Genomic DNA, 19896 nt, shown 5'->3' on the forward strand with positions numbered 1-19896 from the left:
TCTCAGCGAACGTCAGCAGTGTGTTTGCATTGGAACTCGAACTTCCTCATGGCATATTGTTGATTCTGGAATCCCACAGGTATCTGTTCTATCACCACTACTATTCACTATTTACGTAAATGACATCCCCTCGACTCTACAGCACTGTAAGAATCACCTCTACGCAGACAATTTACAAATCTATATCCATACAACCCCTGACTCACTCAATGATGCAATACAAAATCTTAACGAGGACCTTGAATCTATATCTGCATGGGCCAGAAAGTTTGATTTGACTCTCAATGCAAGAAAATCACAAGCAATCCTAGTGGGATATCAACGTCTATTATGCAATATTACTCCTGGTCTTCCAGTCAAGTTAAACGACACAATAATCCCTTTTTCTTCCTATGTTAAAAACCTTGGAGTTCACTTTGATACGCATTTAAACTAGAATAACCAAGTAACCCATATTACCAAAAAAGTGCTTTCCATACTACATGTCGACCTGGTTGGCAAGTTGGTATAGCGCTGGCCTTCTATGCCCAAGGTTGCGGGTTCGATCCCGGGCCAGGTCGATGGCATTTAAGTGTGCTTAAATGCGACAGGCTCATGTCAGTAGATTTACTGGCATGTAAAAGAACTCCTGCGGGACAAAATTCCGGCACATCCGGCGACGCTGATATAACCTCTGCAGTTGCGAGCGTCGTTAAATAAAACATAACATTCTAACATTCCATACTACATTTCTTAAACAGCACTCGAAAATTCCTTCCGCTATCACTCAAGAAAATACTAGTGGAAACACTAGTAATGCCCCACTTCGATTATTGTGATTCTCTACTGACTGACCTCAATGTCAACCAGTCGCAAAAATTACGTGTTCATAATTCTTGTGTTCGCTTCGTCTGCGATGTCCGTCGCGCTGATCACATTACCCCATCCTTCCAAACTCTAAACTGGCTACAGCTTAATGAACGTAGAAATTTTCATTCTCTTGTTCTCCTTTTCCAAGTTCTTCACACTTCTACACCTACCTACCTTACCTCCCGTTTCAGTTACCTGTCATCATATCATAATCTCTTCACACGCACACAAAATAGCCGCATACTAGCCATACCAACTCATAAGACATCATCGTATTCATCATCATACACAATCTCACTCTTACGCTTGTGGAATACCCTATCCAGTGACATCAGAGACTGTCGGAATTTAGTAGCGTCCAAAAGCAAACTTATTAAGCATTTTCTTACTGCGTAGAGTAGGTTTAATTTTTACTTAATCAATAAAAGAAATGCTTCTCTCTTCTTAACTTTTACAATAAACTGTCTAGCTTTTATTAATCAGTTAACCTTTTAGTACTTTGATTTTTATTGTATTTGTAAATTTAATATTAATTATAATTATAATTGTATTCTTAATATTGTAGTTGTAATCCCCTGGTAGAGGGGAAGAGAAGGCCTGATGGCCTTATCTCTACCAGGTTAAATAAATAAATAAATAAATTAATTAATTAAATAAATAAATTTACATTGTTGCTACTTCTTTTCTCACTTATTATAGGTTTTTATATTTTGCTGGCATATTATTGCTGTACGTACTGTATAAACATTCAGTCTCTCTCCAAAAATACTGTATTGCAGCGTTTCTCAAACTTTTTTGAAGTGGAGACCACTTTTTTACGTCAGAACGTTCTGCAGACCACCTTACACTTGTTCCCTTCAAAAGCAAATTTATCATTTTTGTAGCATAATTTAATACCAATATATTTATATTTTAAAACAAAATTAATTAATTAATTTAATTCATTTAATTTTATATTGGTATTAACTAATTAAATTAATGTTAACAGAAAAAAATTCATTTTCGTTTTTTAATAAAGCAAGGCTATTAGAGTTTGGATAAACTTTAACTTATTAATAAATAATAATCCGTGGCGCTACAGCCCATGAAGGGCCTAGTCCGACCAGCCGGCTGCTGGCCTCACGCCCACATGCTGAAGCAGAGGTGGACGATCATCCAACCAGAATGGAAGTATCGTGTGGTTAGCACGATGATCCCCCCAGCCGTTATAGCTGGTATTCGCAACCGGATTTCACTACCTATCGTAGTTCCCCAAGTGCATCACGATGCTGGGTAGGCACTGGTTCCATACACTGACCGAAATTTCATGAGAAAATTTCTTCCCCCATGAGGACTCAAACCAGAGCGTATTCCGTAATGCGAGTCCTAGGCAGGATGCCTTAGACCACGACGCCACGGCGCGGGACTTCAACTTATTAACTAAACAAAATAATTAATGTTGGTATTCGCATTAATGAGATGGATGAGCCTGCCAATTCTTGCACAGTTGTTCTATGTTTGGATGTATGCTGGAAGCTTAAATCGGAGATCGTCACATACATCGAGTCGATTTCGGTACTTTGTTTTTATTAGAGTTAGTGAAGAAAACCCTTTCTCACACAGATGCGTAAAAGCAAACTGAATTATAATCTGTAAAGCACCATTGTACAGTTCACTATATTCTCTTTTCACTTATGATAAGGTCCAGAAATTAACCATACATTCCGCTTGGAATTTCATTTTAAGTCCGGTGTCATTCGAGAGTTCAATTAACTGTTCTCTTTCACTCAATGAAAGTTTGTTAGTTTCAATATCGCAATGAAAGGGGTCACAAAACTTATGAAAATTCGTCATATTTACTTGGAAAATAAGTTTCAAATTATGACCTTAGTGTTTCGAGATGCGAACATATGTCATTGCATAATTATTTTCCAATAACGAAATCATTTTCAACCAAAAAAGACTCTAGGGTGGAAATAGTGAAAAAATCCTCTGTTTTACAGCACTGACCCACAAACCAAGTTTCCTCTTGAACACTATTTTCTCATGCGCATTGAGAACAGTCAAAGAATTACCTTACAGAGAGAGATTTAGTTCGTTTAATTTTCAGAATACATCCGGAAAATATACCAATGTACTTAGCCACATGTCATCAGCTGATGTGCAGCGAAAAGATGGCGAGAAACACCACGTTCATAGTGCTTTAAATCTCTCTTTTGTTGCTGAGAGTAGAGTGGGAATTCGGTAGACAGGATGGGTAATAAATTTCATAAAATGTCAGTACTGGGAGAAAAAGTGAAAGGTGATTGCCATGTGTCATTTCCAAACTCTGAGATTTTCAGCTATAGTGTGATACGCAATTCGCTTGAATTTTTTTTTTTTTTTTCTGTACTTTCCATGTAAGTGCGAGGTCTAAAATTTACAGATATTAAATTTTTAGCAAAAAAAAAAAAAACAAACAAACAAAAAAAAACAAACAAACAAACTAACAAAACAAAAACCCGGTTTGTGCGACTATCAGCTGTAACGACCGTAAACTGGAAGTCCTTTGGAGTCATTATAACCAGTTTCGACTGTGTATGTATATATATATATATATATATATATTATTTTACAGAATATACACCATGTTCCGCTTAAAGGGATCGAGAAATAATTGCTAATTTAAAGTACAAATAATGGTTTCATAACATAACTTTTTGTATAACTTGATATAAAAATTCTCCTAGTTTTGGAGAATGGTCAGTGCAACTCGATGTGTGCACCTCGAACTACCCTGAAGACATCTAAAAGGTACTCAACCTTCTGCCATAACATTTGTGAAGTGATTACCACAGCTGCATTTACAATGCATTGTCTCAGTTCTTCCAAAGTGTCAACTGTATCATGTTGGTACAACACTTGTCACAAAGCCCCCAGAGGAAGGTCAATGGGCGTCAAGTCGGTTCACCTAGGTGGCCAGGAAAGGGTTCTCCTCTTCCGATCAACCAATTGGGAAAGTTTGCATTCAAGAAGCCATGCACTGCTCCACAGTAATGGGATGGAGCTCTATGTTGCTGAAAAACCGATTTTGGGAGGAGTCCATCAACAACAAAAGTTCTGCAACATGTCTAGATACATATTCCTTGTGACTGCCGCCTCGATGAAGAAGAATGGTCCAATGATGGAATGTTCTACTGAATGATGTCAGGCCCTTGTTTACATTATAAATGTTAGTGTGCATGCGCATGAACATGCAACTGTTTTTAAATCACTGGTGCATAAACTTGGACAGTTCCTCCATCTTGTCAGATGTAAATCAAAACAATATCTTCATCTAATTTTAAATGGTTAGCATTTATTTCTCGATTCTCTAAGCAGGACACTGTGTACATACACTATTGTTCTATGATAATATGCTGTGCCAAGAAACTGACATCAGCTGCAAATCCATTTGGATTTTCTGGCTTGTTTGTGAAGACATGATATTTGCGTATAACCAAGGAATTATGAAATAATTCTACATACAATAGCTGTATAACCACAACCGTGTAATGAAATCATTTGAACTTGGCTGCGAATATTTATAGTCCAAGAGAGTTTGGAAAATAAGAAATAAGGTGGGAATCATTTTTAAAAGTTATTAAGGACTAGTTTGCTTTAAGCAGAATGTGGTTAATATTTTGACTTAGTCTTCTTAAAGATATTATAATATGAGAAGCCCTTACCCAGGCTGCCTTAACAACCACAACAGCTATCTCTCCTGATAATACATATCCAACATGTTTTTAGATAATAACAATTTCTTTCATCATTTGCCTATTTTTTTAATGTAATTAACAAAATATTCTCAAACTTTGTTTTAATAATCCAAATTAATTGATACTGTACCTAATTATTTTTAATACTTTGCTTTTAAAACTTAAGTTTATCTTGTTAGACAGTCCATACCTATGATTGAAGTTGCAATTTTCTCATGTTTTGTGTACAATTTAACATTATTTCACTTGTCCGGACTGTTTAAGTACTGTATACAGGGTGTCCCATTTATCTTTTTGTTGGGATAGGTACCGGTATTGGAATTTTTGTTTTCGAGAGTTATGTTAGAACGAGGGGCTAACATGAGTGTAGAGATTTGCTGCATGTAACTACATTATGGTACAAGATACACATGACGTTATCAATTTTTCAAATATGACTACATGCTTTAATCATGTTAAATTGATTACACACATTAAGACGAGGTCAAAATGTATCACAATGTCACCTTCCCAATCAATAACAACAGAATGCAAAATGAATGCCATCAGAATGTGCCGTTTGTTGTGGTGACCCATTCATCATCTTATGCATTAACTTACACAAAACGAAGGACGACTGACGTCCATACACGTCGTGTGTTGTGTGTTTGCTCTCTTAACACGTAAACAAACTGCAACAACTGTCGACGCCACAATTCACATACAGTGGACTGCACGTTCTCCGGATCTGTCGCCACTCGACTTCTTCCTATGGGGAACTGTAAAGGACAATGTATACCAGAACATTCTGACAACACCAGACGACATGCAGTAACACATTCGACAGGCTTGTGTGTCCATTCAGCCAGCAACATGCCAGGCAGTCATACAGTCTTTCAGGGAACGCCTTTGAATGTCCATTAATGTGAATGGTCACCATTTGGAACATCTTCTGTGACTCTCAAAGCATAACATTATCACACTGGAAGTACGTTTTTGTTTCGTTTTGTTGTTGTTATTGATTAGGAAGGTGACACTGTGATACATTTTTTAACTCATCTTAATGTGTGTAATCAATGTAACATGATTAAAGTATGTAGTGCTATTTGAAAAATTGATGACGTCACGTATATCTTGTACCATAATGTAGTTACATGCACCAAATCTCCACACTCATGTTAGCCCCTCATTCTAACACAACGCTCAAAAACAAAAATTCCAATATCTATCCAAACAAAAAAGTTATAATAGGTGCAAAAGATAATTGGGACACTCTGTATATAGGACTTGATGATGCTCAATATAGTGAGCAAAAATGTTCGTCCGAAAGTAGTGTAAAATAAGGTTTTCACTATTGATAAGGTATAAATATAAAATTTAATGAAGTAATAAGCTAATTAACTTATTGGAAATATGTCAATAAAACCTTACCCAGAAAGCCTGACGAAGGAGGATTCTTTCTTATCCTGACTGGAATGAGACTCTGAATCCAGTCCCACAGTGTCCACTGTGAGCGTGGGTCCAGGAGGTAGAAGGCCTGTTTGGGATGTAGCTTACGATGCTGGAAGTATGGCGTGAACACATCGAAGTCTGGCTGTCGGTACCACTGGGGAAAATCAAGAACGAAATTAGATGCAAAATAAGAAGTTTGTTTCTGAAATCTCACGCATTAGTTTACAACTTGTACACATAATGTACTGTATTAGAGGGAAATTTCCAAATTCTCTGGGGCTAACATTACATCTTTCAACACAGAATGAATGTGTGCAATTGTTCATCTTCTGCTACAGCTAAATGGAAGAGTTTTTCAAAAAACGCTCGGACATGTCAAACAGTATATGATCTTAAAAGACACTTTTTCAGAAAAACAAACCATTCTTGATATTGTTGTGCGAGTTGAGACATCACTGGAAACATTTTTAAATGACACCCTGTATTTTTTTGTATACCATTTAAAAGATTTTATTGATCTCCATAGTTACACAAGCTATCAATTGTTTTATACAACAAACGTTGCTATGGTAACAAAATAAATAGTTAACATAAATGTGTTACAGAAGTAAATGTTCGATTAATTAAATGTTCAAAACGTTGCACATTTACTATCTGGCAATATGAAAGACGCAGAACAAATTCCTGTTTAACATTTTCAATATTCCTGATGGTATTTCTCTACACTCCACAAGTGTTCTTCTTTTCAACTCATCAATACCAGCAAGCTTCATAGCAAATACCTTATATTTCAAATAACCCCATAGAAAGTAATCAAGAGGGGAAAGATTCGGCGATCTTGCAGACCACTCTACAAATCCTCTTCTTCTGATCCAAACACTTCATTCAGATACCACCGTACAGGAGCAACATAATGTCGAGGAGCCCCATCTTGTTGATACCAGATGGAATCATTAGGTAACTCTGGATCCTGGAGGTTGGGTGAAGAACAAGAGCAAGGGCTGGTATTAACTCTTCACGCAAAAATTCTAAATACCGGTTCCCTATTAAGTGTATCAACAAACAAGTAGGGGCCCACAACTCTGCATCCTAGACTCCCTGCCCATATATTTACCTTCTGGGGAAATTGGGTGTGAGTTTCTACCATCCAGCGTGGGTTAGTTTCTCACCAGTACCTGCAATTTTGTCTATTCACTTCTCCATTCAGACAAAATGTAGATTCATCAGAGAAAAGCAAGCTTGATATGAAATTGGGGTCTCTATCGCAGAGGTTGGTCATTGCCTCACAGAATTGCAATCTTTTGTCTCCGTCATCTTCCATTAGCTCCTACAACGGCTGCACTTTATAAGGATGATATTTATTACAACGCAGCAGTCTCCAGATGGTTGTTCTCGATATATCAAATGTATATTGTAATTCAGGAAGTGAAGAATGTGGAATCAAACTTAAAAATTTATGAAAAAAGAGAGAAAGATCTATTATCAAAATCATTTGCCTTCCCTAATGAGGAAGACTACAAGAATCCAGAACAATGTTAACAAAAATTTACAATCATGGTTTATTCAAAATTATTTTAAAAAAAATACAGTACCATATATGAAACTGTAGAATTTGAAGTGAATACTTTTTTTTTAGTTGGTTACTTAATGATGCTGTATCAACTACTCAGTTATTTAGCATCGATGGAATTGGTGATAGTGAGATGGTATTTGGCGAAATGAGACAGAGGATTCGCCATAAATTACCTTACAATTGAAAAAACTTCGGAAAAACCCAACCAATGAAGCTGAAATCGAACCCAGGCGCAACTCTGGATCAGTAGACAAGCACCTCAACTTACTGAGCTATGCTGGTCGCTAGTCCTTTAAAATGCTGATTAAGATCTTCTGAATAATAAAATAATTGACAGACAAGCTCCTCAACTTACTGAGCTATGCCGGTCGCTAGTCTTTAAAATGCTGATCAAGATCTTCTGAATAATAAAATAATTGACAGACAAGCACTTCAACTTACTGAGCTATGGAGGTCACTAGTCCTTTAAATGCTGATTAAGATCTTCTGAATAATAAAATAATTGACAGACAAGCACTTCAACTTACTGAGCTATGCCGGTCGCTAGTCCTTTAAAATGCTGATTAAGATCTTCTGAATAATAAAATAATTGACAGACAAGAACCTCAACTTACTGAGCTATGGAGGTTGCTAGTCCTTTAAAATGCTGATTAAGATCTTCTGAATAATAAAATAATTGACAGACAAGCACCTCAACTTATTGAGCTATGCCGGTCGCTAGTCCTTTAAAATGCTGATTAAGATCTTCATAATAATGAAATAATTGACAGACAAGCACCTCAACTTACTGAGCTATGGAGGTTGCTAGTCCTTTAAAATGCTGATTAAGATCTTCTGAATAATAAAATAATTGACAGATAAGCACCTCAACTTATTGAGCTATGCCGGTCGCTAGTCCTTTAAAATGCTGATTAAGATCTTCTGAATAATAAAATAAATGAAACCTAAAGATTTCAACATGTCATAGGTATATCTCAATAGGAAGCTTCACATACCAAAAAGAATACTTTGAACATTCCATTTAGTTGGTGAGTTGTCATATTTCTGATTGAAGTATGGCATACAAGGTTCATAAATAAACTGCTTGTCAGTAGTGTGGCATTGCATTGCATCTCTCTCGAGCCAGATTGTGGGATCTAGCATCAATTCTAGATTGTGCTTTGTATCAATAGCAACAATATTGACCTGTCTTGTTGAATCATATATAGTAAGGCAATGAACTTACTCATAGACTCTCCATCCTTGTTGTGTAAGAAAATCAGTGATCGTAGTCCTCACCCTGTTATGACATTTGTTTAGCATTATCTCGATCTTTCGACAAAACCCCAACACATGTCTAAGAGTTTCAGTCTTGCTGCAACTGAGATGGTGACAGTGGGTTGTGTTGAAGGAACTGATTGTACTGGAGATAAATTACAGGACATTTTGGCACATTGATGTATTCAGAAAGTGACAGCTGGTTCTTGGTGTTCATCCAGGAGTTTGCTTTCGGACATTCACTGTCTACAGCAACACCTTTATGTGATAATCCGCACCATTCCTGGAAAGACTGTTGCCTCATAGTGTACCTCAAATGTTTTTCATTTTTGATAGAGGACTCTGTTCTCAGAGATATTAAGATTCTTAAGTATATTGTATTTATCTCTATTAATCTATTAAGATCTCTTATTAAGAGTTATACCATATCTGCTCCCGTAATTTGCGCCCCCGCGTATTTTGTGCACCCTAATTTTTAAGGGATTATTTTGAACTTTATTTTTGCTCCGTGTATTTTGTGCACACATTTTACGTACATATTTTTTTCAGTGTAGTAGGGATTACATACATATTTTTTTCAGTGTAGTAGGGATTTTCCTTCCCTACAGTCAATCGTAGGTCATTCACCAGCAACTGAAGTACCTGCTTCAGAAAGAAACCCCAAAGTCCAGCTACTTTAACAATGCTTGTCCTTGGTAGAGACAAGTTACCGGTATAGAAAATTAGCCCTACCGTAAATACTTACCTATACATATACTAATTGAGATAAACTCAGAACAGGACCTCTTATTTGAAAAATCCGCATATTTTAAGCACCCCAATTTTTCAGTGGCCAAAGTTAATTAAAAAGTGCGCAAATTACGCGAGCAAATACGGTATATACAGATAAGTTGAGAGCAAATATTGACATGTTGAATGCTTGCTTTCCACTCAGCACAAAGAATTCATAATCCTCGAACCTTCTGGCTACATATATCATAGCATTCGGAGTATTATCTGGCAGCATTAATATCTCTTTTATGACACTTCTAATAATTTTGTCAATGTGTCTTAAAAATTTCAGGAAGGTGATGGAACAGAGCACATTGTAATGGGTATATCAATTTAGGCCATATACATTCATTAATAGTGTTTAATTTTTGTTCTGGTTTAAGTAATTTTACTTTTATAAGGGACTTTAGGTCTGAATATAGTGTTGAAATCATTTTTTTCTTGTGAAAACAGATTTCGTCATGAAAATCAACACTTACATAGAAACCTGTGTCTCATACTTATTAGACACATGAATTAACAGTAGATGTTCATCCCAATTTTGTATGTCAAGTGTCAACTACATTTCACAATCACTTGGGAAGTTAACTGACGTAATACAACGTAACAAACATCATTATTATTAATATACTTTTTCCTATTTTCAATTTCATTAAAAATAACATGGAGTTTCCATTTAAGAAATAAACTTTGTGTTCCAGATTATTACTTCCGTACATTGTTAAATGGTTTGTATCATCTAATTTCATGAATCTCTCTCCTAACTTTTATTTCTGTGAAAGCAGTATTTCAATGTTTTGTTCTTTAAGAAATATTTACAATGGTAAAGTTATTTGACTCACTGTATGTAAGTCTTCTTCTCTTATGTCTTTATCAGAAAAATCTAAATAATATGCACAGAAAGTCTCGTCTCATACCTTTACTAGAAAAATTTTAATAATGTGTATAGCAAGTCTTCTTTCATGTGTCCATTAGAAAAATCTAAATAATGTGTATAGAAGGTCTTCTCTAAATAATGTGTGTACAAAACCTTCTCTAAATAATGTATGTATGTAGAAGGCCTTCTCTCAATAATGTGTACAGAAAACCTTCTCTAAATAATGTACGAGGGTGGTCCCAAAAGTAACCGGAACCGAACTGTTGCACGCACATGCTTTGTAGTTACGAGTTGTGTTGTTAGGTGGTGTTAGTTTGGGGTCTCCTGCGACCGTTAGTGAGCTGGTATCAGTCTGAGTTAAGTGATTTGTTTGTAGTGCTGTGTTGTTTGTGTTCCTGTTTCAACCATTTGGCAATTAGTGAGATGGCCGACCACAAGGAACAAAGAGTATGTGTGAAATTTTGTTTTCTGTTAGGGAAAACTGCAGCTGAGACCATTGGGATGCTTCGGCAAGCCTTTAATGTTTATGCTTTGGGGAAATCACAGGTCTATGAGTGGTTTTCCCGTTTCAAATCTGGCAACATGTCAACTGAAGACATGCCACACCCCAGGCGTCCTTCGACAGGAAGAAATGACGAAAACATTGCCAAAATCAAACGTGCAATTGATGAAGATTGTCGAAAGACCATTGACGAAGTTTCTGAGCAAACGAACCTGTCATGGAGCACGGTCCAGCAAAGATTTGCACATGAGACGGGTGTCTGCAAAATTTGTTCCTCACTTGCTCACAGAGGACCAAAGAGAAAGCCATGTGAGAGTTTGCCGCAACTTGAAGAGTAAAGTGCAGAACAATCCAAATTTTCTTAAAAGAATTGTGACAGGGGATGAGTCTTGGTGCTATGGGTATGATCCAGAATCAAAGTAAACATCGAACCAGTGGAAAACTCCAAATTCACCACGACCCAAGAAAGCACGTCAAGTGCAATCCAATGTGAAAACAATGTTGATTTGTTTCTTTTTATGTGAATGGCATTGTCCACAAAGAGATCGTTCCGCCAGGACAAATAGTGAACCAACATTTCTATTTGGATGTGTTACGAAGATTATGAGAGAGTGTGCAACGAAAACAGCCCAAAATGTGGAGAAATGGGAACTGGTTGCTTCACCACGACAATGCTCCAGCTTACACAGCTCTGACGGTCCGACAGTTTTTGACAAACAACAATATGGTCCTTGTGCCTTATCCACCCTACTCACCCGATCTGGCTCCGTCGGACCTTTTTTTGCTTCCACGGATGAAGAAATGTCTGAAAGGAAAGCGATTCAGCGATGTGGATGATGTCAAAGAAAAGACGCTAACGGCTTTGAACAGTATCCTGCCTCAAGAGTTCCAGCACTGTTTTCAGCAGTGGCAAAAGCATTGGGACAAGTGCATTAATGGACATGGACAATACTTTGAAGGGGACTAAAGTACTGTGAATGTGGAGTTCAATAAAAATGCAAAAAAAAAAAAAAAAAAAACATTCCAGTTATTTTTGGGTCCCCCTTGTATGTAGAAAGCCTTCTCTCAATAATGTGTATAGAAAGCCTTCTCTCATGTCTCCATTATAAAAATCTAAATATTGTGTACAGAAAGTCTTCTCTTATGTCTCTATTAGAAAAACCTAGATAACATGCATATGTATAAAGTCTTCTCCCATATCTCTATTTTAAAAAATCTATATAATGGGTGCTATTAATAAAGGTGAGGCAGATGAGTTTGCTTCAAATTTTGTGAGTTTCCTCCTTTTCCTATTAATAAAGTTGAGGAAAATGAGCTTGCTCACCAAGAGTTTCCTCCTCTTTTGAGCAAGAAGTCAGCACGTAATAGTTTTCTCCCATTACTTATTAATAAAATGGAGTTTTGCGCTTCTTGCTCTGAAGCATTTGCTTCAAAAAACATGAGGTACTTAAATAGGTAACTCAAGCTTGTGGAGTGAAACTATTGTATCGAAATGGCTGAGTTTCATGGATATTCAGTGGCCTCAAAAACTGTATAAGAAGCATAGAGATTCACTTTCGAGAGATTACAAAACTTTGTACCGATTTAATCAAGAAAATGTGGATTGTTTAACAGACTATTTCTTAGGTGACACAAACCAAACCAGAGGCAGTGCATTTAAATATTTTCTTAACAGATTTGCAGAGGCTATTGCTGTTGAAACAATTGATGGCATTAAGGGAACACAGTATTATAAGAAGCATGCAAGACTCTCTGAAAACTACTATCAAATCACAGCTGATAACATACCGAATGTCGAATACCTCTTTATTTACAACTTACACACAAATGTAAATTACATTAAATTATCAGTTCAAGTAGTATGCATTGGAATGAAATGGAATTTCGGGAGAGGGGCACTATGACCCAGCACTGCGACCTATCAAGATCTATTGCACTAACCCTCAAGCTAGGCACATTCCCAAACTCACACCAGCTGACTACACTAAGGTTCACTATGTATCCAGGTTTCAAGCAGGCAACCCCACTCATCCTTAGGCCAGCCCCCTCCTTACATCGCTAGCCGGCATTTGAGGGATGCTTTGGAATAATGACTGAATGGAGGAATGTTGACAGAATGATGTAAATTCCTAATCAGGGGAAATGGGAGAACCCCGAGAAAAACCCAACTGCAACCTTGTCCGCCAAAAGGTCACTATGGATTTTTCAATTAAAGATCCCATAAGAACCCGGACCGCCTGCATGACAGTCTGATGTCTGACCACCAGTCACTGCAGAGATCCCTACTACATCTTACAGAAAACTGTTAATAATAACATTAATAATAATAATAATAATAATAATAATAATAATAATAATAATAATAATAAAAATAAAAAAGGTAATGGTATCCCCGTAACATGCCATGAAGGCACTTGGGGGGCATGGAGGTAGAGCCCCATGCTTTCCATGACCTCGGCACTAGAATGAGGTGGTGTGGTCGGCACCACGCTCTGACCGCCTTTTACCCCCGAGAAAGACCCGGTACTCAATTTTATAGGAGGCTGAGTGAACCTCGGGGCCGTTCTGAAAGTTTGGCAACGAGAAAAAATCCTGTCAATAATAATAATAATAGTAACAATAATAATGAATCTGTCAGAGAGTTACACTTTATGACTTGTTGTAACAGTTTATTCATTTATTGTCCTAGAAGTTCATATTTCTTTATGATGTGTAGTACTCAATTCTTTACAAGTAGGCCTAGTCGAACCATTATTTTGTCTGGTACTGGTTTTGATTTTTTTCATTTATCGTTTAATCCTAGCATATTGGTATGTAATTAAGTCTACTGTCACCCTGGATTATTATTATTATTTTTTTTTGAGAATGGAGAAAGTTACACAACAGAACTGCACGCATTGTATTCTTCACCTAATATAATTAGGAACATTAAATTCAGAAGTTTGAGATGGGCAGGGCATGTAGCACATATGGATGAATCCAGAAATGCTTACAGAGTGTTAGCTAGGAGGCAGGAGGGAAAAATACCTTTGGGAAAGCCGAGACATAGATGGGAGAATAATATAAAAATGGATTTGACGGCGGTGGGGTATTATGCTATAGGGAAGACCAGGTAACTTGATACCCTAAGGGTGAAACCTAACCATTTTTCCCCCATTACTACAAATGCTAGTGGATTATGGTGATTTTCTAGTTTGAAGGTTGAATTTTCTTTTGCCAACTTCGTTTCGAATTTCGATACTGACAAATACCATAAATGGTAGTGATTTTGTAACTGGTATGTTGGCAGCTGAGGCAAATATCGACAATATTTGCCGGTACTGGAGTTCCATGAAATTAAAATTGTACTAGATTTCTCAGCAGGTTACTGGAAGATAGTGAAATTCGAACTTATTAATAATTAATTAATATTAGTATTAATATTAATACATAATAGTTATTTTATGTGTTGCTTTGTGGTTATAATTCAAGAATAGTCAGATAAGTACGAATAAATATAATATACTTGGGCGTGATAATGCACGTGGGTAATGGATAGAAATATTATTTCAAAATTTAATTAATTTCTTTCGTGTTTAGATTTTTATTACTATGTCAAAAAAATGAAATAGTGTTGCAGTGACTCCTCCAAGGAAGAAAATGTGTGGCATTCAGAGTACGCTTCAGAAATCTGTTGTTCACGTGTATAATGAGTTGAAGAAAGAAGATAATGAAGAAGGAATTATGATAACGGAGACAGCAATTACAACCAGAATAGCAAAATTATTAGGCGTAAGTATTCTTAAGCATACATTTCAAAGTGGTATTCAATTTTAGGAGTTTGCACTAATAATTTCATGATTGTGGTCAAACAAAACAAATTTTTAGGTTAGGCCTAGATGTTTAATCTAGCCAGTGATTTTCATATTTCCAAACTAAATACATTTAAGATACTGTAATACTGCAGTAGGTGATAGCTTAAATGCATTTACAAATTAGACGAACAAATAATCAAACAGCACGAAAGTAAATTTCCAGTTTTCTCTTTTGGTATTAAATTAACCGTTCAGATCACAATTTACATGCCACATCGGCCGAAGAAAATACAAGTCATATTGTAATTATTAACTTGATATTGCAGCAAATATTACATGAATGTTGGCCTGTTATGGTGCTTAAAAATAATTCAGTTTTATATAATAACTATATAACATACTCTATAAAGCATAGGAACGTTGACTCTGGCTGAATAATTTATTCATGACTGGTCTAAGTAATATTAAATATGGTGTTTCTTCAGAAAAGCTACCCCACCCAAAGTACTTGTTAAGATATAACACTCGAGAGGACGAGGACTCACTACTGGGAAACTAACCATTTCTCTTCGTCCTGGACCTCTCGCATGTTATATTGGTAATTAGTAACAAGTTTGAGGGAGGGACTACAACAATGCATTAGAATATACAGGTAAGTGTCAAAGGATTTTTGTGCTGAAAGTATTTGTGGCTGTGCACTAAAACCACGTGTTCATCACTATGTAAATATCACAGAAATCAATTAAACAAAATAAAATTATGCCTTCTTTGATGTAGCTTTTCTGGAGAATTACCTAAATATTAGCCTACTTAAACCTATCGTAGACCCAACCTAACATGTTGATCATTTTCTATTCATATAGCTGTAAATCTTGGTATCATGCATGAATTTTATGATATAACAATTTTTAGAAGTATTATGTTATTGTTTGTTATTACAGCTTGGCTTTACTACAGCCACGAAAGTGATAAATTCACAGAAGGGGACCCCACTTGTGACACCAGGAAAACATAGACTATGTAAACATCCAGTGACTGATGCTGATGATTTTACGAAAGATGCAATTGCGAGATTTATTTATGACAAGTTACATAAAGGTAGGGAAGTTACAGGAATTATTGTGTTGATTTATGCAATGTAATTCTGATATTAGTCATATGTATAAAAATATGGCATAATTTTCATTTACTGTTACAGGGGAAGTACTAACAGCAGCAAAAGTTCTGGAACATATGAATGATGATTATGAAACATATTTATTTAGAGTATCCTTATCATCGGTGAAAAAAATTTTGAAAGAGATTAAATTTCTATGGAGCAAAGGGGATCCTTATACACATGTACGAGAAAGTGATGTTATTCGTTTTTAAGAAAATATATAAGAAATGTGGAGCGTGAGAACCCTAAACCCATAGTATTCTCGGATGAGACTTGGATTTTTATGAATGGTAAATTTCAATGTATTGCGAGACATTGTGTGATTGAATTTTTTACTAACAAATAGGTTAACACTTATGTGGAATATGAAATTGCAATTAATATAGGCTACTAGTAATGAATTCAGGTGGGAATAGCATGTTTTGCAATTAATAGTTTCATATTATAACTAGAGGTTAGTTATAAAATTCTTGAACGGTTTTCCTGTCTTTAAAATTTTTGTGTCTCTTAGAGTGTCAATGTGAATTTCTTTTCTCTCTCTGTTTTTTTAAGTAGGATCACCCACTTATTCATGAAATAAACCAGGTGAAGTTTCCAGTGACATGAATGGTGTTATTTGTAGACCAACAAATGAGGGTGGAAGATTAGATGCCGGAACGAAAGGTGGATTTATACTTGGTAAGTTATATTGATTTATATTTTACATAAATTTGGCAAGAGTAATTTTTTTAATCAGGGTACAAAAATATAAAAATTGGTGACTAAATAAAAACGTGGGAAAGCCTTTCACCAAAGAGGATCTCATGTCATGTTATGTTATGTTATGTTTTATTTTCTTTATTTGAATGCTGTGAATTCATGTGACGTAACTATATGCCCAGGTATAATTTTTATTGCAGGTGCTGATTTAATTTTTTCATGCAATTGAAAGAAAAGTCAGGACTACCATAGTGCTATGAATAGCCCTGTAGTTGAGAAGTGGGTGCAAACACAGTTGTTGACCTGAGAACATTAGGGCAATGCGTTATTGTCATGGATAGTGCTGCATATTATAGCAGACTTGTGAAAAATCAGCCAACAACAAAATGGAGGAAAGAACAGCTACTGGTGATTGCAACTGAATATAATAGATTTGTTGTACTAAATGATAAGAGTTGATGGTGTGAAATCACCTTTTGATATTACATTGCAATATTAATTTCCATACTTTACAGTCATTATTATTATTATTATTATTATTATTATTATTATTATTATTATTATTATCATCATTACTACTACTACTACTACTACTACTACTACTACTACTACTACTACTACTACTACTACTACTACTACTACTACTACTATTGCAACCGTTTCTCTTATTTCTCATAATTAGGCATACTTATAGATGCTACTTTTTTCTTTCAGGTGAAATTGAATCTACATAAGAATCCTAAAACAACAGAGCCTTGCCAATTACTGTTCTGAAGCGGCCTTGTCTTATGTGTTGTGTCTATATACAATTAATTCTTTCAGTTTTTTTTCCCCCCTTTAATGTAATGAAGTTGTTGGTTGATTGATACCTAGTGTTCAGCAGTTGATGTCATTTGTTATCTTGCACTCCAATATTTAACCAGATGATTGAAAGCTGTGTAAAGTTAAACAGTCAAGACAATGATCCATATCTTCATTGAGATTTCAGAAATGGCATGGCGAGATTCTGAAATATCAGTTCTTTGTAAATATTTGAGACAATCATGGCCTGTGATAATATGAGTACTGCCACTGTAGATTTTCATAGAAGTTCAGTTATTAAATTAGGTGTATTATTTTTACTATGTATTGTACTATATTTTTGTTTCGCTTAATTGATGAATTATATATGCTGTAAATTGAATAGTAGACTGTAGGCCTATAGCTTAACTGATGAATTGTATGTGCTGTAAATTAAATAGTAGGCTGTATACCACAAGTGATGGATTGTTTATGCTTGTAATGTGAAGTAATTTGCATGATATTTATTATCAATTTCTGTATATTTCAACTGACTGAATTGTTTATACTTTTAAATTGAATTAACTTGCTTGCTATGTATTATATTTTATAGCTTAACTGATGAATAATTGTTTAGGTTTGTCAATTTTATAATCTGAGTGCCATGTACTTCATATTTTTAGTGGAGCCACCAATGTAGCTTAGTCGGTAGACTCGTTGGCCTGCAAATTCAGAGCTGCACTCGAGGGTAGTTTGGATCCCCCATTTGGTCTGATTAGTTGGTTTCTTCTGAGGATTTTCCTCCATCGTGGAGCGGATGCCGGATGGCCTATTGCAATTTTTTCATTTGCTTTAGAATCATTCCGATTTTTGTTACCACATTGTCATGTTCTGATCTTGTTATTCTTTTAACAGTGTGGTAAGATGCAGGTATAGATAACCTTACAGTAATTTTGCTACCTTTCAGCTACCTCATTACCTCCCACTCCATAAAGTTCATGGATCCGCTGAAGTATCAGTCGTCGATGTAATTCGACCATTTTGCTTAAAATATTAAAACACTGTAAAATATTGAGATTCCATGCTGTTACATCCAATACTGCAGCAAGAATATCTGATTTTGAATCTGATAGTATGACAGCCTTCTCAGATTTATGAAGTCGATACTGGAGATTTTGTAAGCTTAAAAGTGTATCTAAATTTTCACTATCAAAATTAGTCAGTGTTTGAAGTTAGTTAGTTAGTTAGTGGCGTTTAAAAAGGGCACGTCAGCTACTATGGCTATTTGCGCCCTTATCTAAAATCTTTCACTAAACACAAACACAATACAATAACCAGAATGTTTAAAAAACTAAAAAGCATTGTCACGGTTAAAATGGGGCAAACAAGTGTTTGAATATAATTCCCTGTAAAAGGGAATATACTGGTATTGTACTACAACACCACTACATCTATGGCTTGGTAAACAGGATCCATCTATAAAAAATACTGTATGTAGTCACTTGCTGACCAGATCATTTATCGTTTCTAATGATTTTTAAAATGTCTGGAGAAGTATCACATTTCTTAACATCATCTGTTAAAGTTAACTTATATACTATTCATTTTGAAATAACTTGGGATTGTGTTTTATTAGTAAAGTTTCCCTTAATTGAGCAAGTTTGAGTTCTCCAAGTAGAGTCAAAAAGTCTGTTGGGATTTTGGCTCAGTTTATTAATATTTGTGGACTGTGATTTTTTGTTCTAGACAACCATCATTATCTGCAAATGATGAGATTATCATAAGATCTATTTCTTTAGTTAGACCATCGACATTAATATTGGAAAATGTATTCCTGAAAACAACAATGTGGGAAGCCCAGATGAATCTGTCTCTATTTACATATTTGTGACAATGAATCAAATAATCAAGTCACTGACCCAGTGTAACACTTTATCATGGACACCCTAAGTTTGCAATTTCTTAAGTGATTTATATCTACAGAGCCATATGATCCTTGAAAATAAATTAAAATTGTTAAGGTGTTTTGTTTTCTGTTTAAAATATCTTTAATATCTTGACTAAAATTTAAAATCTGTCCATTTGTTGAATGCAATTCTCTAAAGTCAACTCAATAAGATGAAAGTTAGTTACTAGATTCCAGGAACCAATTCAATCTATGAAATCATCTCTTCCATAATTTTGGCTATCATACTAGTAAGTGGTATCTGTCGATAACTCGAAAAGATATTAGTTGAATAATTGCTTTTCAAAATTGATGTTATGATAGATTTTCTCCAGACAGATATTGTATTTTAGATGAGATTACAAGATAAAAGTAGTGAGTTTGCTTGTTTGCCAACATGTTTAAGAAAATCAGCATGTGTATTGTCTGGACTTGGAGATGTTTTGGGTCTTATGTTATTAAATTAATAGTAATATTCAGTTCTTGATTAAATATTGTTATATAAAGTAGATTGTAGATTTAATATTTCTTTCAGTTTTT

At 35.3% G+C, this 19896-nt stretch overlaps 1 protein-coding gene and 1 long non-coding RNA gene across 5 annotated transcripts in view; one reads left to right on the plus strand and one right to left on the minus strand.

The window, feature by feature from the left end:
• Positions 1–19896, minus strand: part of SiaT (beta-galactoside-a-2,6-sialyltransferase) — a 234390-nt gene that overhangs the window by 186109 nt on the left and 28385 nt on the right. For all 4 annotated transcript variants that reach the window (XM_069833542.1, XM_069833540.1, XM_069833543.1 and 1 more), the window contains exon 4: positions 5979–6153. In XM_069833542.1, the coding sequence (XP_069689643.1) occupies positions 5979–6153 (175 nt within the window). The remainder of the gene's footprint in view (positions 1–5978; positions 6154–19896) is intronic.
• On the plus strand, positions 16547–18412 carry LOC138705007 (uncharacterized). The gene is made up of 3 exons (XR_011333534.1): positions 16547–16610; positions 16832–17039; positions 17346–18412. It is a non-coding gene; the product is annotated as an uncharacterized lncRNA (long non-coding RNA).

This window comes from Periplaneta americana, chromosome 8 (genome assembly GCF_040183065.1).
Source record: "Periplaneta americana isolate PAMFEO1 chromosome 8, P.americana_PAMFEO1_priV1, whole genome shotgun sequence".
In the NCBI taxonomy this organism is placed as follows: domain Eukaryota; kingdom Metazoa; phylum Arthropoda; class Insecta; order Blattodea; family Blattidae; genus Periplaneta; species Periplaneta americana.